Source organism: Plasmodium vivax, chromosome 14 (assembly GCF_000002415.2).
Source record: "Plasmodium vivax chromosome 14, whole genome shotgun sequence".
Lineage (NCBI taxonomy): Eukaryota > Apicomplexa > Aconoidasida > Haemosporida > Plasmodiidae > Plasmodium > Plasmodium vivax.
The window spans coordinates 1,385,706-1,408,087 of record NC_009919.1 but is presented as its reverse complement, the minus strand read 5'-3'; the positions used below and the strand labels follow the sequence as shown (position 1 = coordinate 1,408,087).

General features: G+C 40.3%; 6 protein-coding genes across 6 annotated transcripts, besides 7 other annotated features; 3 read left to right on the top strand and 3 right to left on the bottom strand.

Annotated features, from left to right (window-relative positions):
- Nucleotides 1-559: 559 nt before the first annotated feature.
- PVX_123380 (bifunctional aminoacyl-tRNA synthetase, putative) lies at nucleotides 560-3,598 on the top strand (the record flags this gene model as incomplete). The annotated part of the gene is made up of 1 exon (XM_001617187.1): nucleotides 560-3,598. The coding sequence occupies exon 1, from the start codon at nucleotides 1,301-1,303 to the stop codon at nucleotides 3,596-3,598; it is 2,298 nt and encodes a 765-aa protein (XP_001617237.1). The 5' UTR covers nucleotides 560-1,300.
- Nucleotides 2,306-2,325: a microsatellite.
- Nucleotides 2,813-2,837: a microsatellite.
- Nucleotides 3,173-3,212: a microsatellite.
- A 1,377-nt stretch (nucleotides 3,599-4,975) lies between the features above and the next one.
- PVX_123375 (RNA polymerase subunit 8c, putative) lies at nucleotides 4,976-6,109 on the top strand. The gene is made up of 3 exons (XM_001617186.1): nucleotides 4,976-5,269; nucleotides 5,443-5,588; nucleotides 5,701-6,109. Exons 1-3 carry the CDS (start codon nucleotides 5,111-5,113, stop codon nucleotides 5,825-5,827), a joined length of 432 nt encoding a protein of 143 aa, XP_001617236.1. The 5' UTR covers nucleotides 4,976-5,110; the 3' UTR covers nucleotides 5,828-6,109.
- A 579-nt stretch (nucleotides 6,110-6,688) lies between these two features.
- Nucleotides 6,689-6,708: a microsatellite.
- Nucleotides 6,709-7,116: 408 nt separating this feature from the next.
- On the bottom strand, nucleotides 7,117-7,398 carry PVX_123370 (dynein light chain 1, putative; the record flags this gene model as incomplete). The annotated part of the gene is made up of 1 exon (XM_001617185.1): nucleotides 7,117-7,398. One exon carries the CDS (start codon nucleotides 7,396-7,398, stop codon nucleotides 7,117-7,119), a length of 282 nt encoding a protein of 93 aa, XP_001617235.1.
- A 1,599-nt stretch (nucleotides 7,399-8,997) lies between these two features.
- Nucleotides 8,998-11,678, bottom strand: PVX_123365 (hypothetical protein, conserved; the record flags this gene model as incomplete). The annotated part of the gene is made up of 2 exons (XM_001617184.1): nucleotides 8,998-9,664; nucleotides 10,134-11,678. The coding sequence occupies 2 exons, from the start codon at nucleotides 11,676-11,678 to the stop codon at nucleotides 9,230-9,232; spliced, it is 1,980 nt and encodes a 659-aa protein (XP_001617234.1). The 3' UTR covers nucleotides 8,998-9,229.
- Nucleotides 11,679-13,671: 1,993 nt separating this feature from the next.
- PVX_123360 (hypothetical protein, conserved) lies at nucleotides 13,672-16,052 on the top strand (the record flags this gene model as incomplete). The annotated part of the gene is made up of 1 exon (XM_001617183.1): nucleotides 13,672-16,052. The coding sequence occupies exon 1, from the start codon at nucleotides 14,292-14,294 to the stop codon at nucleotides 16,050-16,052; it is 1,761 nt and encodes a 586-aa protein (XP_001617233.1). The 5' UTR covers nucleotides 13,672-14,291.
- Nucleotides 16,053-17,413: 1,361 nt separating this feature from the next.
- On the bottom strand, nucleotides 17,414-18,556 carry PVX_123355 (hypothetical protein, conserved; the record flags this gene model as incomplete). Its single annotated transcript, XM_001617182.1, has 1 exon — nucleotides 17,414-18,556. The coding sequence occupies one exon, from the start codon at nucleotides 18,554-18,556 to the stop codon at nucleotides 17,705-17,707; it is 852 nt and encodes a 283-aa protein (XP_001617232.1). The 3' UTR covers nucleotides 17,414-17,704.
- Nucleotides 18,557-19,510: 954 nt separating this feature from the next.
- Nucleotides 19,511-19,539: a microsatellite.
- A 1,420-nt stretch (nucleotides 19,540-20,959) lies between these two features.
- Nucleotides 20,960-21,050: a microsatellite.
- Nucleotides 21,051-22,002: 952 nt separating this feature from the next.
- Nucleotides 22,003-22,067: a microsatellite.
- Nucleotides 22,068-22,382: the final 315 nt, after the last annotated feature.

Genomic DNA, 22,382 nt, shown 5'->3' with positions numbered 1-22,382 from the left:
CATGTTTTGAGAAGAAAAAAAAAAAACGCGGGTGTGAGTGTAATATTTGTATAACTCCCCCAACAGTGTTGTCAACGCAGAATGGCCATTTAACCGCGTAACATACATTTTGACGAATAAAAAAAAGGCCACATGGGGCATTTACTCCATACAAGTAGGGGAAAAATAACCACAAATAGATTGGTAACGGATGGTGCTGTTCACCAGTTGGTATGCTTAACTTGTTAACCTCATATCAAGTGGCTTCATTTTTTTTTTTTTTTTTAACCCAATCTGCCTGAGTGGCACAAAAAAAAAAAAAAATTGCATACGGGTGAACAATATACAGATTTAAACATTTCTGCGTTTCTCCATCACTATTTTTGTGAAAACACCTTTGTGTCATTTTTTCTTCACCCAGTTGTGAATGCATAAATTTAAATAAAACATTTTGGCGGAAAAAAAAAAAAAAAAAAAATACACTTCTGTAGTCTCGCATTGTGCTACGTTTTCATATTATGTACCAGTAAAATGACGTAACTTTTTTTTTTTTTTTTTTTTTTTTTTCAATTTTTTCTTTACTCGAAGGAAAGAAATATTCTCGATTGTTCCCTCAGAGCAGCGCATTATGTTCCTAAGCACGACCATCGTTGCCACTCTCCCTGCATTTGTATTTCTACTGAATTGTTTCTTTTTACATGTAGCGTGCGGCAAGTATGTATGTACTTACTTGTGCATTCTCATAAGCGTGTCATTATCATGCCCTGTTTATGTGGCCGTTCCAGCGCGATCGAAGTTGAGAAGATCACCCCTGCGTGTACGTATATGCATATGCGTATAAATGTATAAATATATGCATGTATACATATGTATATAAATGCATACATATATATTATAAATATATGTACCTTTTTATGCAAATGCTAAGGACCCATTTGCGTCGAATCGAGCGCCATCCCACACGAGTGTATCCTTTTCTCTCCACGTCACCCCCCTGCACAACTGCGTTGCCAATTTGATGATCTGCCGTTCGCAGCTCGAACAGAGGTGAAGCCAACCGTGTTCGCTTAGCCACCTTCGTAATTTCTCGTTGAGGACATCCGTCCTGCTGCTTACCCCGTCAAAGGCTGCATCGACTGCGTAATTTTTGTTCCACATTTGAAGTGCTAACAAGTCGAGCGTTCCTGCCTCACCAGAAAGGGGAGAAATAAATTGAAGCAAGTCCAAAAGAGGGCAACTAAGCATAAACACGGATCGGTAAACAGAATTGAGAAGTCTACCCCTTCGCCCACCCCCCTCGTGACGGTATCATGACAAGTTCATGAGACTGCTAAAACCCTTTTTAGATACCTCAGTAAAAGGCTCCAATTACAGCAACCACTGCGTGAACGCATTTGTGAGGAGAAGTTCCATTTTGAACAAAATGAGTAGCCCCAGTTGCGAAGAAAACGTGCCAGAGGAGGAATTGAAGAAGGCTGAAGTGTTATGCAAAGAGCTAGACGAACTAAAAATTCAATACAAAGAAGTGAAGCATGCAAAGGCCAACTCGATTAAGGATCTCCTAGATATGAATTTAGAAAACTCAAAAAATATTATAAAAAATTTATTCCTCAAAGATAAAAAAAAAAATTATTTCTTCCTATGTACAGTAAACTGGAAAACAGTCGACTTAAAATATTTGTCCAGCCTTTTTAAAACGTCCAATTTAAGATTTGTAGATGAAGGGAATTTAAAAAGCATGCTGAATTTGCTGCCAGGCAGTTTAACTCCCCTTGCTTTGAAATTCGACCAGGAAAATCTTGTGAAGCTATATTTTGACGACGAATTGAAGAGCATGGAAGATATGATTGTCCACCCAATGCACAACTACAGCAGCTTGTACATGAAGCAGGAGGACGTCGTCAAGTTTTGTCAACTGCATAACCACGCCCCGGAGTACATCCACATCGAGGAGGGGAAGGACAAACTGAAGAAGGAGGACGGGCAGCTGGAGGAGGACAAACTGGAGAAGCAAAAGGGGGGAAGCGGCATTGGAAGCGGTGTTGGAAGCGGCGTTGGAAGCGGTGTTGGAAGCGGTGTTGGCAGCGGCGCGAACGCGGGAAAGGACGACCAAGCGAAGGACGCCAATATCCTGGGAATCACAGCCAAGAAAACGACGAGCTTCTCCGAATGGTACACACAAGTCATTGTGAAGAGCGAGCTGATAGAGTACTACGACATCTCCGGGTGCTACATCCTCAGACCCGCCTCGTACTACATATGGGAATGCGTGCAAGCCTTTTTCAACAAAGAAATAAAAAAATTGGATGTGGAAAATTCGTATTTCCCCCTCTTTGTAACGAAGAACAAATTGGAGAGGGAAAAAAATCACATAGAGGGTTTCAGCCCAGAAGTTGCGTGGGTAACAAAATATGGCGATTCGACTCTCCCTGAAGAAATAGCCATTAGGCCAACGAGCGAAACGATTATGTATTCCGTTTTCTCCAAATGGATCAGATCGCATAGGGATTTACCCCTTAAACTGAATCAGTGGAACACGGTCGTTCGATGGGAATTTAAACAACCCACCCCGTTTATCAGGACGAGGGAGTTTCTGTGGCAAGAGGGACATACGGCTCATAAAAATGAAGAAGAAGCGGTCAAAATGGTTTTCGACATATTGGATTTGTATAGAAGATGGTACGAGGAATGTTTAGCCGTCCCAATTATTAAAGGGATAAAAAGTGAAGGGGAAAAATTCGGAGGAGCCAATTTTACATCCACCGCAGAGGCGTTTATAAGTGAAAATGGAAGGGCCATCCAAGCAGCCACATCCCACTACCTCGGTACGAACTTTGCCAAGATGTTTAAAATCGAATTTGAAGATGAAAATGAAACGAAGCAGTATGTACATCAGACCTCCTGGGGGTGCACCACCAGATCGATTGGAATTATGATCATGACCCATGGGGATGACAAAGGGTTAGTTTTACCACCCAAAGTTGCTAAATTTAAAGTGGTCATTGTGCCAATCCTTTACAAGAACACGGATGAAAATGTTATTTTTAACTATTGCAAAGATATTGAGAAGGTGCTGAAGAGTGCCCAAATTAATTGCATCTTTGATGATAGAGATTTGTATTCCCCTGGGTACAAATTTAACCACTGGGAGTTGAGGGGAGTGCCCATAAGGATAGAAGTGGGGCCCAAAGATATTCAAAATAATTCTTGCCTTTGTGTAAGGAGAGATACCAACGAAAAGTTCAATGTGAAGAAGGAGTCCGTTTTGCTAGAAACACAACAGATGCTTGTTGACATCCATAAGAAGCTTTTCCTAAACGCGAAAAAGAAATTAGATGATTCCATCGTGCAAGTCACCAGCTTCAGCGAAGTTATGGACGCCTTAAATAGGAAGAAAATGGTCCTAGCCCCATGGTGTGAGGACATATCAACAGAGGAGGAAATAAAGAAAGAGACGCAGAGATTATCTCAGAACCAGGCTAACACGGAGACGTCTCTTTCCGGCGCTATGAAGCCTTTGTGCATTCCTCTAGATCAGCCGCCACTCCCGCCGAACACGAAATGCTTCTGGTCGGGGAAGCCCGCCAAGCGGTGGTGCCTCTTTGGAAGAAGTTACTGAGCAGTGGCCTTTCCCTCGTTCGTCCAGTCGCTCATTCGTCCCGTCGCTCATTCGTCCTGTCACTCATTCGTCCAGTCGCTCATTTTCCCAGTCGATCATTCGCCCAGTCGCTCGTTCGCCCCGTCTCTCTTTTTTTTTGCCAATCCGAGGGACAGCCCACTTGTGGTATTCTCAAAATGTAAATTACGCTAACGTAGGGTATACGTCCTAACCATTTTTATGTACATGTTTATCCTTGTAAAACGAGATATGATGTGACGCTTTAGTTTACCTATCCTTATGCCACAATTTCGGGTAATCGGATGGTTACCTTTCGCCTTGTTAAAGGGAGGTGCATCGGGCCTATCGGGTGCACCTTCCCCCCCCCCACTTTTTTTTCTTTTTTTTTGTATCATTCCCATCATAATGATACACAAATCTGCAACGATGAGAAATGTATAAAAATTTTATACAAGCCTTCCACAAATGGGGTAAGAGAGTGCGTGAAGAGAAATGGGTCCCATTCGTTTTTTCATAGTTGTAAATAATGCCTTCTTTTTTTTTTCTTTTTTTTTTTTCCTTTTTCGCGCGCCTTTTTTTAACCCCCTAGTTGTGAATTATGTGCAAAGTGCATCCCCACCCCTGTTCCAAACCAACTGTATGTACAACACTGTACCTTAAAGAACATTAAAATAGTTTGTACCAGCTTATGTGTAACAATGGGAGCTGCCAGCTGGGGGGGCTGAATTTGCCCACCATGGGGGGAAGGTCCCATCCCCACATTCGACACATAGCAGCTCTACGTTAAGCCGCCCCCCACGAACATTTATAGCCCTGCCCTACGTTGTAAAAAGTGAATTTTTCAATTTTTTGGGGAAGCCAAATATGATTACCTCTGTGATAACTTCAGGTGTCGTTTCGCATACGCGCATTGTGCGAATCGTCTTGGGGTTGTAAAAAGGGTGTACGGTACCCCCACCCCCAAATGGGAGATCCCCTTTTTTGCGCCTCTACAAAAATGGGGCAACTGTCCCGACGACTGGTCAGTGACCCGTCATTCTTTAAATAGCTCTATATGGACTCCTCTTAATCGAATAAAAATGCACGTAATTTTTTTATCAGCTCGGAAAAGGGAACTCTTTTTTTTTTTTTTTTTTTTTTTCAAATGGAAAGGTTTAAAATAACGCTTACGTTCTTCGTTTATATGATTTGAAGTGCCCCATTTTTTCTCCTTGAGGGGCATTTTCCTTGCACCTCTCTCTCTCTACATGTAACGCTCTGCTTAAACCGGTTTTAAAAGTTCGCGCATTTGTGCCAAGGCGGTGGGGGAGTACCGCCACATATGCATATAAATATGAATGCAAATACATGTGGCAATTTTTCCTGATCATCATTTTTCCTTTTCCCATTTCCCGATCGCCGTTCATCTCCTATTTTTGAAACCCATAACACCGATTAACGGGCAGTATTCGGAACAAACTTATCATCCCCATATGTAACAAATATATAAAGGAGAAAAAAAGGCTCAAAAGCATGGCGTCAAACATTTTGTTCGAAGATCGCTTTGTGATAAGCAGTGTAGATAATTCCAAGTTTGAGAAAGTCAGCAGAATTAAGGCGAAAAGTACGGGGTATGACGCGGAATTAATTCTTGATGTCCATTCGGAGTTGTTTAAAGTAGAGGAAAAGAAGGTAAAACAATGGCGGAATGAGTTTTTTTTTGTTTTTTTTTGTATTTTTTTTTTCTCCCCCCCTGACGTTCCTATTTTACATCCCATTGTGATGATACATTTTCAGCTGCACCGCATGAACGTCGCGTATATATGAACACACCGCACTCGCTCACCTTGCACCACCTTCGATAGGCTATTTACCTGGCTCTACAAGACAAAATTTTGAGCAAAAATGATGATAAAATATGGGAGCAGGGTGAAAACATTTCTTTGAATAACATTGAGTACATTATGAGTGGCAGGATTTTTAAATTCGAAGAGTTGTCCTCGGAGAGGAGGTTCGTTTCGTAGACGCTACGCACATGCGGGAAATCACACCAATTGTTGCAATCCCCTTTTAGTCCGCCATCCGGTGTGCATAATTTTATATGCGCCCTTCCCCTTTCGCAGGACCGTTTACGCCTCCTTCGGCGGACTCATGATGGCCCTGACAACTGACAAGCAGTTCATCGGAGACCTCGAAATTGACATGAAAATTTACCTGCTCACCAAAAATGTGGACATCGAAAGGGCATGAAAATGCTCAGCGATTTCGCATTACCTGCGCAAATAAGAGGAAGCACACCGAAAAGGAGAAAATGATGAATCGTAACAAAAAAAAGGAGGCGCAATGGATACGGAGAGAGAGCTCTTTGGCAGAATGTGCTTACACGCCAGGTTCTTCTTCCATGTGAATTACTACTAACCCTTTTGGAGCCAAACTTTTTTTTCCCTTCATTTTTTCTGTTTTAAAAAAATCGTCCAAGTTACGCCTTTGCCGATTTTATGACTTTAATTCGGTTGAGTCGGCCATTTTATTTTTTTTTTTTTTTTTTTTTGTCCACAAGTGTAACCATTTAAAATTTAACGAGTATGTCTAGCACGTGCCGTCTTCAAGAAGGTACCACCCCTTTAACTACTCACCACCGTTGCAGGAACACGTAAAATGCATTCATACCTGTTTGCACGTATGTTTACATGCACGTATGTACGCACACTTAATTCGTCCTTTTTTTTTTTTTTAAACTACCCGTCGATATATTATAAAAAAAAAAAAAAAACGCACTACAAATTATTGCTGTCACTAATTTTTGTTAATTATATGTAGGTTGTTATTCACGCGTATGTTATTATACGAAAATTAGTAGTACATAAATTTTTTTTAAAATGAAAAGGGGAAATGACCATTTGGCTTTCTTCGCTATGAAGTATTCATACTTTATTAAAAAAAAAAGAAGAAATTTGTGTCCAAGTGAAATGCAAATTTTCAAATTGATGTAGCTTCCAGGGCACACATAAAAGGTGTGAATGGGAGGCGATGCGCAAAAAAAAAAAATGAGAAGCAACTGACTTTGCGATGAGACGAAATGGGAAATTATGTAAACAAAGAAGAAGGTCATATGTGATCACCAAGGTGGAAGTGGGAACGCACAGACGTAGGCATATGTATATATTCATGTGCATATATACATGCCTGTGCTTAACTGAAAAAGTGTGCAAAATGAAAAGGGGCAACAAGTTCAGTGATAAAAGAACTATTCTGCCTGTCGCTTTTCACGCATAATATGTTCCACTTCGCCCACCTCATTGCACATACACCTTGTGCGAGGGTTATCCTTTCTGTAAAGTATATACCCGTTTGTATGCGTCATTTTATGGGTCTTCGTCCGATGTGTGGATTTATTCTTCACTAATTCATTTGATCAAATGTCACCTTGCACTCTTATACATAATCCCCCTCTGAATTATTCTTGTCAAATGTGGAAAAAAAAAAAAAAAAAAAAAAATTAAAGACAAAGGAAATCACACACATGCGGACGTATCATGTTAGCCCGACTTAAACAGCAGTATGGCTACTTGTCCAATGTAAAAATAAATAAAATTCTTAGTTTCGTGTGTAACATAAGACCCGAAGTTTCTGCCCACTACGCAGTGCCAGGTTGGGTCATATTTTCTGTCAAATTCTTTTTTTATATGGGCTGCAATATCCTTCTCGACATTATATTTTTGCAAAGCCTGGTTGGCACAATCGATGGCATCAATTTGCATTTCTTCCGTCATATCTACATTCTTGACAACTGCATTTTTGTTTGATTTTCTATCCGCCATTTTGTGCGACTGATTATGTATACAAGGGGGGGGAAAAAAAAAAAAAAATTCTCTTTTCTGTGGAGTACTTTTTATTTCCAACTTGGTAACGTATATGTTTACATAAATTTTGTGGAGGCTTCTTTTGTTGTCACGCCGAAATTTTGTACGGGGAGGCTCTCTATATCGTGTTACGTGTTCTTAAAAGATGCTCGTGCGGTTAATATGCACATGTAATAATCCTCAAATATGTTGGCACAAAAAACTTGCGTGTGGAGCGTGCCCCTTCGTGACGCAGTAAATGGGAACAAAGTGATCTACGTTTTTTTTTTTTTTTTTTTTCTTCTTTTCCTTTTCGCGTTCACGAATGGGTTCCCAAATGGATGTATGCGTTTCTTCTGAATGGTGAAGGGATGAGCAAAAGGGCGGGAAAAAAGGAAAGAAAAGTATGGCAAAGGTGAGGCGAACGTGTGGCAAAAATGGGGCGAGCGTGTGGCAAAAATGAGGCGAACGTGTGGAAAAAGTAAGGCAAAAGTGTGGAAAAAATAACGCAAACGTGACGAAAAAACGAAGCACGCATAGCGTGTACATTTACCTGCCTATCCCAATCCGCTGCTATTTTTTCCCAATATCATGTTCACCTCTTTTTGTAGTGGCGCAATGTGGCATGCAGAGAGTCCTATATTTTGGCTAATTTTACACAATCGAGTGAGCGGCTTTATAAGTACATACAAGGGAACATAAATTTGCGCGCATGAGTGTGTGCGTGCATATATGCATTTTTACACGTGAACGCAGCGGGTGACACGACATTGATGCACAGCAATTGCAGCGGTGAAAATCGGTGAATGGTGAATCGCCACTCCCATGCGTCTAAAAGGTAGTACTCATATGGCTCTTCACGCAGAAAATCGCTTGTTGGCTAAGATATCCCTCAAGGAGCAATTTAATTATCGCATGTGCGTAAGTTTGTGCTTGTGGCGTGTGCACAAAACTCGCGCTGCTGAAGGGAAAACTTGTGTGTACGTAAATATATATGTGTACAGTTTATACATTTTGTAGCATGTTTATGCATACGCGCGGTGAAAATGTGGGGAACACAAAAGCAATTCAGCGTTCCTTTTGCGTGACACGGATAACTAATTAACAGTATGCGATGTGATGAATTAAGTTATTGCGAGGAACATAACCCGCGAAAAATGCTTCGCAATTTTTTTTTTTTTTTTTGTTTCACCTGCGCATATGGCTTAAATTGCATTGAGGAGATAAAATTAGTGGCATATGCATATGCGCCGCTTCCCCAAGGAAAGCCAAAATTTTCAAATGACAAAAAAACGTGCGAGCTTTGATTTTGCGTGTATTCATTCGCATCCGCTAGGTGTTAATTTCGCGACATATGCTTCGTTCGCATGTTTGTCCATCCGCTTGTATGCTGGCTTGTTTTGTTTCACGTGTTTCCACTTTTCCACGTTTCCACCGTTCCCCACCTTTTCATTTCCCCCCGTTTTCACGCCACTGGTGAGCCGTGCCGAATTAACGAAACGTCAATTAAACTGTTGAATAAAAGACAAAAAAAAAAAACAAAAAATGGGAAAACCTATTTAAGCGAAAAAAATGCGCACACACGCGCGTGCGATATGTATACATATACTTACACATATTATGTTTATGTATGTGCGCCCCAAGCACGCTAGTGGGTGATCACCACGTACATAACAATAACAGAAAAAGAAAAATAAAAAAAAAAAGCATGGGATATAACGAATGAGCAAATTAATCAGGCTATACACTTGATTTTTCTTCATTTCGCTAGTGCTTTGCTGATTTTTCACTTTTTTTTTCCCCTCCTTTTTCAATACGTGTGTATTTTCTGATTGAACCAACTGGAGGTTGCTCCAGGGAGATCGCTTGCCGACATATCTGAAACTTTAAAGTACTCTGAATTGGTTAAGAACATTTTCGTGATAAAGTACGTAGAAACAAACTGCAAAAATGCCGTCCCAAACAACATAAAGCGTTGTCTCCAATATGTATCAAAAATGTAGCAAACCATAAAAATGATAGGGAAGGAAAATATGTAAAACAGTCCACATATGTACATCTTTTTTAAAAAATTACGAATGGTAGGGACCTTTGCCACTAAAAATAAATTGTTTATATTGACGTGGTATACAATGGCTAGTAGTACTCTCAAGGCTAGTATTATGTATCCCGTGATGTTATCGTTGTCGAAGAATTTGGACGACGACTCCATGATGTATGAGTTATCCAGGATGACTAAGACGACCTGCAAGGAGGGGGGACGGCAAGAGTGGTCAGAAGCGCCTACGTGTGCGAGGGTGGCGAAAAGGGCTACACCGTAGAATATACGGAGCAGCAGTGTGTACACGCGGAGGGGAAGAAAAAATATACATGTATATATGCATATGTTTATATGTATATATGTATATGTTTATATGTATGTCTCTTTTCGCGCACGCTAATGTGGTAAAAAAGGAGAAGAACGGTATCGCGGCGCGTTAACATTGGGCGCCATTTCGCAGTTGAAAAAATGCGCGGCCTCATCGAAATGCCCACTGCTGCGCGGTACGCATGATGGGTGTGTCTCTTTTAAAAAGAGAGACAAACTGAGCAACGAATTAGCTGCGTAGCTCAAATTGGGCATCTCACAGGTGGAGGTATTCTACATGGTGCACGAACACACATGTATACACATTTGTGTGCGCTTGACCGCTCATCGCGGCTGCGCCCCTTACGTGGAAAAAGGTAATGACGGCAAATATCACCTTGATCCGGGCAAAAATGTCGAAGGAGGCCTCGAAAATGGTCAAGCCGTAACTCAGCGAAAGCAACATGGTGCACATTATAATTTGAGCCAAAAAATTCAGCAGGTTGAAAGAAATTTTGAAAAGCTCAATTCCAATTCCGTTTTTTGAATACACCAACAAATGGATAAGTAGCAAAGAGTTGGATATTAGCTGCACCAAAATTACAAAAGCTACGCACACGACCATTGTGTGCTTGTGTTCTTTCGACACGATGTTCTGCATGATTTTTTTACCATATTGTAAAATTAAGAAGATGTATAGAATAGTTAAAATAAAAGTGAGAAGGGGAGAGTACAACAGCTCGTAGGAAAAATGCGAATTGTTTGTCTGGAATATATTTACCTCATATTCGACTTTGAACCCATCATTTTCGTATATATAATCTATCACCTTTTCGTAGAAGCCATTTTTATACAAATTGTTGTACATGTTGGTAAAATTCTTCATATTTTTAAAGTTGTAATATTTGAGGAAAAAAGATATGTCTTCTATCTCCCCCTTGGTAAAATTATTTTCGAAAAAGAGGAGTCTCTTAGGGTTTTCCAAAAGGGTGTTCTTATCGAAACTGTATGATTTGTAGAACTTGGCATTGCCCTTACTGTTGTCCTCGCCATCATGGTGATTATCGGGATCATCATCCGAATGGGCCCCGTTGAGGACATCCTGGTCCCACGCGGCAGACGCTAGACTCGAAATGTCCTTCTTCCTTGCGGCATTTAAAAAATATTCCCAGTAGGCTATTTTAGCCTTTATGTTTAGCTTCAAATTACGGATAAAACTGTGGTAACAATCGTCAAACATTAAAAACCATACGTGAACACGGTGTGTCGTTTTGGCACTAATGTTTACATATTCATAATTAAAATCCTTTTCATTCATAGCCGACGCGTAGCTAGAAACCTCCGATTGCAACACCTTGTTGTTTTTTAATTCACTGTAAATTGTATTAAACGATATGGAATATTTATTACTCATAAAATTTTTTATATTGTACGTTTTGCTGTTAACTAGATCTGAGTACTTAAACTGAAAGGGTATCTTCAACCTATGAACGCTTCTTAAATTCCCCAATGCTTGACACTTCTCCCCTTGATTTACATAATTTTGCTCAATATCCAGCATTAGCGTTACTCTCTGGGATATGCCATGCAGGTCATTGTTGGTCAATACATAGTATGCATTATCATAATCCATGTGAAATAGCTTATCTGTATGGTCTCCCCCATCAGCGGATAATTTGCTGCCCATTTTGTAGTAGTAATGGAGCAACTTTGCAATGATGTTATCCTTAAGCTTCATTTTTATGTTAAATTGGCACGTCCCTATGCTGCAGCTGAATTTTGTTAAGTAGTGTATTTTTTCATTTTTTCTAATATTGAAGCTTCCGTGGAACACTTTGCCTTGCACGTCTAGGACGGTTGTCAGTAAGGCAAGAATCCACAAAAGGAGGAGGTAGCCATTTTTTTTCGCCATTATGTCGTCCTCCTTGCGTCACTATGTGTTGCGTCTATTCGGCCAAAATTTCGCTATACAACTGCACGTTGATTGATTTTTTCCTTTCTGCAGCGCATGTATTTCGCAAGAATGGCATAGTAGACTTGTCAGAGGCAGTTTCCGCAAGAAAAAAATTGCGCTTCCTCTTCGTGTGTAGAAATATTGCTTTGTAACGATGCATACACGCTACTACTCTTCTCGCGGTGCATGCGTACCTTTTTTTTTTGCGCGCTGAAAATCACGTCCTAGAATGACACACACACATTTTCCATACTACTGCGCCTGGAAGAGGCAACCGAACAAAATGTTCCTTTTCTGATCAAATGTTAACACATGACGTAAATTAGCTTGCACTATTGAAAGAGGTAAAAAAAAAAAAAAAAAAAAAAATGTACGTACAACTTAAAAGAAAAGACTGATGCGAAAAAAATGAAATAGCAGCGTAAAACAAAAATGCACCAGTGAAACAACAGCAAGTGGGTAAAACGGTAAAGTGCAACAAAAATAAGACAAACAAAGGGCGAGCGAGCAAAACACACAGGGAAGATAACACTAGACAAAGCACATTTCTACACTGTTTTAAATATAAAATTGTGAGCTGAATTGCAATAGGTCAAGAATGTCCTAAATAATGAACATTTAAGGTCACTTCGCCCCATATATTTTTTTTTTAACTTCCGCGGTTTAACATTACATCGTATGGCTTTTCTATGAAGAATGGTGACACCTATTTAAGTGCGTGAAGGGAACTAGGTTGCTATAGGCTGCTACAAGCTGCTATAAACTGCTATGGAATACCACCCAAAAAAAAACACACAAAAAAAAATAAAAAAATAAATGAAAAATCGATAGCGGAGTTTACAGGGACACTACGAAATTTAAAAAAAAAAAAAATTCTCGAAAGTTTTTCAAAAAGGAACATCAGAGTACACCCATTTTTGCGTTGCACTTATGCTTCTTTATTTTTTTTTTTTCACCCGAATGAATATGGTTAAGTGTTCCCAAAATAAACCCGAATTGTTGCACGGAACTTTTTTTTTTCAGGCGCGCGCCGTAAAGCATGTTCTGCGTAGTTGAGCAAAAGTGTACCTATGCATGTACATATATGTATACATTTTTTCCGCCTGTGCCATTTTAATTAAGCATTTTGATTACGGACACCCTTTTTTTTTGCGACAGATTGAACCTATTTGCCACATCGTTCCTTCATGTTTTCCGCCACATTGACAAGCTGAGCTGTCTTACATTTATGTTGACATGCAAAGGAATGAAAAGGGAGTTGCAAAAAAATATTAACTACGCCGAAGATTCATATTGAAAACGTAATTCAAGCGTTAACAATTCAACCTCTTAACACCTTAACGTGATTTTTTTTATTTTAAATGAATACATTTCTTTTCACTTTTCTGCCTTTGTACAGTTTTGTGCGCGCCAAAAGATATGCCTAAATTTGCGCGTCTGACTGTTCCATACCTCTACATAATGACTCTGTGGTGCGATGCTTATTAAGGCTCAATATTGATTATAAGCGTGTGTAATAGGCACTTGTCCGCTTATTTTTTTTTTTTTACAAATTTGATGTTTATTCAAAATGTAGAGCTTTTTTCTCAAAATAAAAGGCGTAAGAATGAGGTTTTCACAAATTCGGCATGAGAATGTACATTTTTAAAAACGTCCACGTGACTTCATTTTATTCGAATATATATGTTGTTAAAACGAACAAGTAAAACAGGAGGGGAGAAAAAAAAAAAAAAAAAAAAAACTTTGAAATGTTTGTAAATAGCTAGCTGTTATGTGCAAAATGGATTTTTTTTTTTTTTTTTTTTTTTACCACTTTACATGTATTCATAAACATTTGCATGGTTAAATGTTTGTTGTTAAAATGACGCTTTCGTTTTTATTCTCATTTAATGTGTGTACCATTTTTTCGTAATTATGTGAGGCTCATTGTGCGTTTTTTTTTTTCTTTTTTACGTAAGCTTTTTTAAGTGTTGTAAAATTTGTTGTCTTTTTTATGTTTTCGTAAAAGTGTGCATATATGGGCAGATATATATGTGTACTTATCAGATCCGCGTTGACCCCTCTCAATTGTGCCCAAATATTATTTTTTTCTCATGCGCCATTTTTTTTTTTGTAAGTTTGTTTGGTCTCCCTTTCATTTTTAAAGGGTATCACAATAGCGAAGTTGCTTTAAAAAAAAAAGTGCCGTCATTTTGATCTCCCTATATTTCTCCTACAAATTGGACACTGCGATTAAATACCCAAGTTGGAGAAAACGCGATAAATGCGTAAACATGCCTGAATAAGTACATACGAACGATCAAATGTAGACGGAAAGGCAAAACTAACAGGCCGAATTTGCTTATTTCTCACAAGCTGCAGGTAACTCGCGTGTTAGGAGCCTCCGAATGGGTGAATTTTTCCAACGACACAAGGTTCTCTCCCGTTCGCCATCAAAAGAAAGGGTAAAAGGGCCAATAGTTCCCGTTTGTCGAAAAGAACCACTTCATCGTTTTGGGCCAACCGCAATAGCGATAGCGGCCGAAATAGCAGCACGAATTGCAATCGTAAGCCTGCCCCTCCACCAGCAAAATGTCGGATATATCAGACTTCTCCGAAACTGAGGAGTTTTCGGAAAACGAAAAGCAAAAGAAATTCTTCAAAAAGAAAAAGTCCATAAACTCCAGTCTCTCACAGAACAACACGACAGACAAAGCGGAGATGTTCAGCAAAAACAGCAGCATGCGAAGCGTTGACACTGCTCTGGAAGTGAATGGAAAGTTATCTATTCAAAAGTCAGGAACATTCGCATCAACAAAAAGTGGCGTGACGAAAAAGGGGTCTCAAGATGAGCATATGCTAATTGGAAACGAATCCAAATCGTTTAAAAATTTATATAGTGCCTCTAACTCTAAGCTGAAAGAAGAAGGGAAACCCAGTCCCACTCCCAGCCCAAACGCAAGAGTAGCGGATTGTGTCATGTCCCCACCAGAATTTTTTCTGTCCCATATTTATCACGACAATAAAGTGTTTACAAAAAAGTATGGCCACTCTATAGTAGAATACGAAAATGAGTTCTTCATATACGGGGGAATCAATTCTCAAAATGAATATCTGGACGAGTTTCTAACATTTACATATGGCCTCAACACATTTACATCTAAAAAGTTAAGTGTAAATCCAGGGAAAAGAGCCTATTCGTCCATGACCTTAACATACAATATTAATAACAACCCATCGTTATTGCTATTTGGAGGATTATGTGGGCCAAACGTATTGGCAAAAGATTGCTACATGTATGATTTTTTGGAAGACACCTGGTCCAAATATACCTACAAATTAGAGTCCATTCCAGGAACAAGATATGGCCATTCTTACACCTTTTGCTCTAGTACCTATACGACCGTGATTTGGGGGGGACTAAACCGAAATAACGAATTGCTAAATACGGGTCATAAATTTATTGGTGGAGAATGGTCTGAAATAAAGCACAAGGGGATATGTCCATCGGGAAGAGTCTTTTCCTCCATGGTTTGGCTAGATAGAGTTACAAAAGATAATGTCAATTATAGCTTTCTCTATCTGTTTGGGGGGGACACGACAAATAAAGGGACACCAACAGATGAGTTATGGGTATATAATTTCAAAAATGAGAATTGGACAATGGTGAAGAATTCCTCTGGGGAAGCCCCCTGTCCTAGGTGGAAACATGGAGCTGTTATTATTGATAAGAACATGTGGATCAGTGGTGGGCTATGTTCTGGGTGGTTTTCAAATTATTCCATCCCAGATTTGTATGTATATGATATACCCTCCAATTGTTGGTTTAACTGCCAGATAGCATCCAAGCAGATTCATAATTGTTACGACTATGGTACATTAAATTTGCATTCACAGACAAAGGCTTTCTTCCTGTTCGGAGGCAAAAATGCGAACAATGACCCTACCTCAAATGTGTGTAGGTTTGCACCTCTATGCACAAGTGTGTCCATTATGACCATGAGGAATGAGATAAAGAGATTTTCTAACTATGTCCTTGAAGTGAAAAAGGAGTCCGAAGAAACGGCAAATAATGTGTCGGAAATGCAGAAGATTATTCACACCTTCAGCTTGGATATAAAAGATTTCAAGATATTGTTTGAGGCCCTCACGCGAAGTATACAAATGCTTAAGGAGAATATAGAGAACGTGGACAGGGAAGTGGCTCTTCTGAAGCAGCACCTTTCTGGGGCTGAGAAGAAGGAGGTGGATGTTGAGAAGGCACCCGCAGTGGGCGTCCAACCTTCAGCCACCGAGCCAGTTGCCGACACGGAAGTTAAGGCAAATGAGGTGGGAGTAGCGGAGGGGCAGTGATGTGCCACTCGCCTTGGAAGACACTAAGTAGAGCGCCAATGATGTGCCACTCGCCTGGGAAGACACTAAGCGGAGCGGCAATGATATGCCTCTCGCCTGGGAAGACACTAAGCAGAGCACCCAGCGGAGAACCCCCTCTGGTGCAATTCGCGCGGTTGTTCGAATTACATCACTACTACACCGGCTTCGCTTTCTCCGTCGTGTTTGCCCTCAGCTCTCTCTTTTCGCTGCGCGGTTTTGAAGTCATCTTTTGGTGTCTGCTGTGTGTGAGGCTGCTCCGTTCCATTCGCCGTTCATTCGGACTGAATTCACGCTTTTTTGCTTTTCGCATTTTTCCCATTTTTCCCATTTTTAAGACTTTCCTTCACCCCCACGTTTTTCACCCCTATGAAACGGCTTAATTTGGCCATATCGCATGTTTGTCGTTTTAATTTAATTCTTTTACAAGCGGGTGATTTATGCCTACGCTAGTTCAAAATGGGTAGACGGCGCGCCTGCACGGGATGGGGGGGGCTTGCTATTCACGGCGCCGCTCCAGATGTGCAAGTAGGCTCACCAGGCGAACACAATCATTGAAATAAACTTTTAAAATAAAAAAAAAAAAAAGCAAAGTGTGGAAGTGGACAAACGTAGTGTGCTTATCACATTTGTGAACACTATGAGGAAAAAAAAAAAAATTTCACCAAGCTGCTCCAATTCCTCCGCGTAACCTTCTTACACATGTGAGCAAACTCCAATTGGTAAAAAAAAAGCTGAGTAACTCACAAAATCGCCAGTAAAAAGGTTTCGCCCAGGGGACTCCTAAGAGTGTATTTTTTTGGCGTGCATATAAACCGAAGGGGCTCACACCATGCATTTAAAGAAGGCGGAGTTCCCAAAAAATGACGCCTCCGTAAAGTCGAGCGAAAGGAGAGAAACTTCCATGTGCGAAGAAGATGAAGTCTTCTCCAATTCCACCTTGTCTGATGCTGAAAGTTGCTATCGGTTTTGGAAGAACACCGACGGGGGGTATGCCCACTTATGCAAAAATGCGGCAAATGAGAGTACACACAAAATGCGCGCGCAAATTGTGCAAACTGTGTAAAATGTGCTTATCAAACGCGGAACCCTCTACACAGCATAATGCATTTTTACGTGTACCCCCTTAATCAGGGACATCTTTGAAATATGCAAAGAGTTCGAAAGTTCGGAAGATGAACGTGAGGTAAACGACATGGCACACACTTTTGACGCACCCAAATTGTACTCCAGCATAGAAACTAACACGGTGCCGATTGGCATGGGCACCACGGAGGAGGAGGACACGTCAATGCAGGACGAAGTGGAGAATCCCCCATCGGGGGAAAATTAAACAGAGAGGAGGCACGTACGCTCATGCGAGTTGGGGTGATTCGAAGGAAGGAAGTGGAGGTGATATGATGCGTAAAAACACCAGCCAGTGACCCCACACACAATGTTGCACACAAACAAGTGATTCGAAAAAGAGCCAATTGGGGAGCCCTTATGAAGAAGCTGGGCACGCGAAAAAGACGTGCTGCGGAATGCCGGTCAGATTGGCCAAGCGGCACGCTCCCTCCTTTGCAGGCATACATCTATCGATGCATCTATCGATGCATATATCGATGCATATATCGATACATGGGCGGGGACCCCTAAAAGGCGCCGTAATACCTGTCCTTAATTTGCTCCACGAAGTTGCTGTCCACCTTCCTCAGTGAGACGTACGGCTTGAAAACCTCCGTGTAGTTCAGCAAATTCTTCTGAGTCATATCGGCGTGCTTGTTATCATTTAAATAGGACTTTATCTGAACAAGTGCTCTGTCGTGAAAAAGTGGATGAAGAAAATTCTCATCCTTGTAATGCCGCATGACGAGTATGACTATGTGATCGCTGTTTCCATATTTACTGTGAAAAATACGCGCTTTTGTAAAAATCCTGTGGCTCCATTTGAAATTTAGTGCCTTCATTATTTGCCTGTAACTATCGTGAACAATATACTCGGACACTATTTTAGCATCCACTTTATTTTTTTCCGGCGTTTTGGAAATGGCTGCTTGTTCATATTTTCGTAGCAGGCAAATATTTTTTAACTGATTTGGCTGTAAATATTTCCTAAAGAGAAAATCTCTGTCTTGCGATCGCGGTGTTAAAATATTCATTTCTTCTTTCACCTCAAATTTGAAATAGTCATCAACCCATTTATACTCGTTGTTAACATCTGATGCTTTGGTTATTACATTTATGAACGTTTCAAATTTGGGATCTTCTTCTAAAGGAATTTGATTGTCTGACATGTACAGGCTACTTAATGAATATTCTGTATATTTGAAAAAGTTTTTTTTTTCAAATTTTTTTCCTATATCATCATTGAACAGGTTGGATCCGTCCTGATTGATGAAATGTGGGACGTTTTCCTCATTCGCGCCGTCATCACCATGCCCTCTGTGTTTTCTACTCCCATCCGAAATGAAATCCTCCAATATTTGCGCGAAGTTTTTATTCATTTGGGGCAAACGTGCTTGCTATATGTGTGCAGTACTAAATTTGCAGTAGGAGATTTTTCCTTCCCCTAACGGATAACGCCACGCAAAGGTCACACTGTTTAGGTAATGGTGGTACGTCATAACAGTGTCGGGCCTTATGCCCACTTGGGGTGAATAAAAGGGGGGGGAAGTGAACAATCCGGTTGTCAGGATATGACATGTGTGTGGTCTACCTAAGACACTTCGCACAGGAAAGATGCCTCCTTGTGAGAGAAAAAAAAAAAAAAAAAAAATACGGATCACCTCCCCTTTGCAGGATTCATTTTTATAGCACATTCCCCCTGCTCCTTAACAGCGCGCGCGGGCAGAGTTGCACAAAAGGGGAAAACGACCCTGCGTGAATCTTCCCCTTGATCTCCCACTTGGAACGGCAAAAACGTGATGTAGAAGGGGTGTAACAAAAAATGGGAACACGCAAGCATAAATTATGCGAAACCGCCTTATGTGAATGTAGAATGGGTGCAGATAAGACCGCGGCGAGGGTTTGCCTTCACTTTACGTATGACCTTGCTGGAGGAGCACCTCTTGCCACTTTGCTCCCACTCATCTCACACCCCATTTTAGTTGCAACTGCGGATGTGAGGACACTTGCCAATTTATCCGCGTTTCGATTAGTACTACCTTTCCGCATTCCCTCAAGAAACAAAATTACCCAACGGTCACTTTTTCATACGTAAAAAAAGGTGTTCCCTCAGAGGAGAGGAACTAAAAAAAAAAAAAAAAAAGGACCAACATGAGCATCGCGCAGCGTAGAAGCACTGCAAAAATGCACTCATTACGCGTACCCTTATATGACAAAAAAGGGAAGAAAAAACGAAATTATCGAGTGAGAGAAGAGCACCATGTGCCAATAGGAATAAAAAAATTATTTAAAGAAAAAGCAAAACGGCTGATCCGTTTTGCCTCGAAAAAAGGCAAGCAGAGTAAAGCACCTTTCTGATGCGGACCGATGAAGTACAATTTCAGCATGGAAAAAATAACACAGTGAAAAAGAGGCCCTGTTAAAAGTCAACTTACCTGGCTGGCGTTTGGGGTAGCTCACGAATTACCCTGGCGTAGTTCGGAGCAGAGCATTGCACTCAGCTGACTGTGATGAGCTATAGACTTTCCACATGGAAGGTGCTAACAGCAAAATTTTTGCCCGTGGCATATTTCATCTTATGAGTATGCCATCTCCAACAAATATAACGAATCAAACTTTTGCATGCTTTTGAAGCGCCCCAGCGCGTTCAATATGTATGAAAAAATACGTGACTATATTACAGCGCGTAATTTTTTTTCTCCTTTTTGCTAACCCTCCCTTTTTTTCGCACAATCGTCTCAGGAAAGAAATTAATAAGTGAACGCAACTGCGTTTTATGTTACCACAAAAGAATCAGTTTGGCAAAATATATAATTTGAGCCATATTCTCTTTACCGTTTTAGCAAAATAAAATCCGGTTATCCGTTTATGGAAAAAATGTATGTCAAAAAATTCAGCATAATTATAGTGTTCTTTGTGGGCTGTTTTTTTTATGCTCTTCTTCATCGCTTTCCTTCCAACGCATGATGGGTTTATTCACCGCGAAATCGGCAAAATAATGTAGATGGGGAGAGGTGGTGCAATCGTTGTATGTGTTGCTGCTTTTCTGTACGTGCTTCCTATACTTTTGGATAGTATAAGTGCCCGTAGATTCTGCCATCTGGCGTGTCAATATGTTATGCGGCAAATTAGTGAGTGCTTTGCAGGTATTATGTTATTCCCTGTGATGGAACTGATGTACGTACTTTCCTTTCCTTATATTTAAAGAACACATTTTATATTTTTATTCTGGCACATCTGCGCTTTTGTCGTTTGGTACGAACGGTCACCCCTATTGTGTTTATGGCTTACACGAACAGGAACTGATCGCGAGTGATAGATGCTATCCATCTAAGCTAATTACGCTCTGCTTAACGTATTATCTAACTGCACATTGAAGTAATGTGACGCATTTCTTTTTTTTTCGATTTAATAATTTTTTTTTTATCACCTCGATTAGTGCACATATAGGGAGAAGAGGCTTACATCAAATGGCTAAATTGTTTGTGCGTCGTAATTGATTTGTTCTTCCCGGGTGGATTTTTCTTTTTTGCTTTCTATACGTTTTGACACGATAGTTCCGTATAGCGAAGCTTCTCAGATGAAGCTATCTAAATAGGAGAAGTTTTAAGTCCCCTTGTTCGATTGCCCTATATATAATTCCCATTCGGAAAATTCAAACTACGCGTTGTCGTTGCGCTGCTACTGTGCGGAGAGCAAACAGGGAGAGCATATTATAAACCGTTCATATATACATGAACTACGGCAGGATGCTTATCCCATAAAATTGCATTTCCTTTTTAGTGCAGAAATGGCATGTCAGGTGGCTGCAAAAATTGCCACAATTGTGCGCACTTGTTAGGAACGTCCCATTGCGGGAGGAAAACAATAGGGACGTTGTACAAGAGAAAAAAAAACTCAATCAGCCTGGCTGGAGCGGATAATATGCCCTTCCGTAGCCTAACTCCCATTTCGCTTGATCAGCAATTTTCACGAACGAAGCTGTCTCGCACGGTATATGGACACGTACAAGCAGACGGATAGCACCTGGGTTGGTACGCATTACGCAGGTACAGTTTAAGTGCCCCCTTCGTAACATGCTTCTCCAAAAAATTGGAGATGTAGAAGAAGTGCGCGGATTGGGGGCGAGCTGTTCTGCCCTTTGATGCTTATGTGTGGTAGGACTTAGTTCATTTCGAAGGTTACCTCCTTTTGATAATGATCAATACGGTAAAAAAAATGCTCCGACGATAGGGATATCTTTTTTTAGGGGGTCGTTTTTTCCTTTTTTCCCCCAGCGGACACGTTTTAAGTGTTTTTTACCTCCCCAATTTGCGTGCGTCTGATCAGTGGGGATATTAAGGCAAACAAGCGCAACGTACACAGAGGGAGAACGCCCATTGGAGGTGCCCTTTTTGCGAGCGGAATATCCATATTTTGCGTTTCCTTTTCCCATGTGTGTACATAGCGAGATTGCTAAACGTTCATTAAAAACATGGAACGCAGTTTTGCCTTCTGTTACGCTGTCCAGCGATCCTTACAGCGATTTCAGAAGTTGCCTTTTCATGCACGCAAAAGTTATTCCACAGCTATTTTGTGGATATATTGCATTTTATCATTTTATTTTATTGTTTTTTTTTAATTTATTTTATTGTGTTTTTTTATTTTATTTTATTGTGTTTTTTTATTTTATTTTATTGTGTTTTATGTATTTTTTTTTCCTTTTCTATGTTAACTGCGCGAATTGATGTGGTGCTTTGTCATCAGGGGGAGAAACTCATAAAGACAAAATGAATTTTTTTCCCCTTTAACGAGCAGCCACGTGAAATAAGAGCAGTTACGCTAAATTATAATGGAGAGTGCTAACCTATATACGAAGCACTCTTTTGTAATTTTCTTTTTTGAATTCACCTTGTACATTTTAAGATAGTCAAATTGCGGAATGTATGTGATTTTCCGCCTTTTAAAATGATAATTCTACGAAGATATTTATGTCTCCTCTCATTTGGAGTAAACTTTTTTTTTTTTTGTAAACTCTCACAGTACGACCGGTAACGTGTAACACATGGGTGAGTGCTGCCTTTCTTTTCATTTCGTATGTTCATACGAGGTGCATACAGACTGTAGATCTGCCACGGGTGTACATACATACGTGTGTGTTTATAAATACACATCTGTATACACGCCCGTTTTAGCGCTACTTTCCACTTGGCGTAAATTTTTGAT

Excerpts from the sequence above, each read along its gene's own strand:
- PVX_123375 (XM_001617186.1), top strand. The coding sequence starts at position 5,111 with ATGGCGTCAAACATTTTGTTCGAAGATCGCTTTGTGATAAGCAGTGTA. Across the intron at positions 5,270-5,442 it reads TTAAAGTAGAGGAAAAGAAG|GCTATTTACCTGGCTCTACA; the intron begins GTAAAACAATGG and ends CACCTTCGATAG. Across the intron at positions 5,589-5,700 it reads GAGTTGTCCTCGGAGAGGAG|GACCGTTTACGCCTCCTTCG; the intron begins GTTCGTTTCGTA and ends CCCCTTTCGCAG.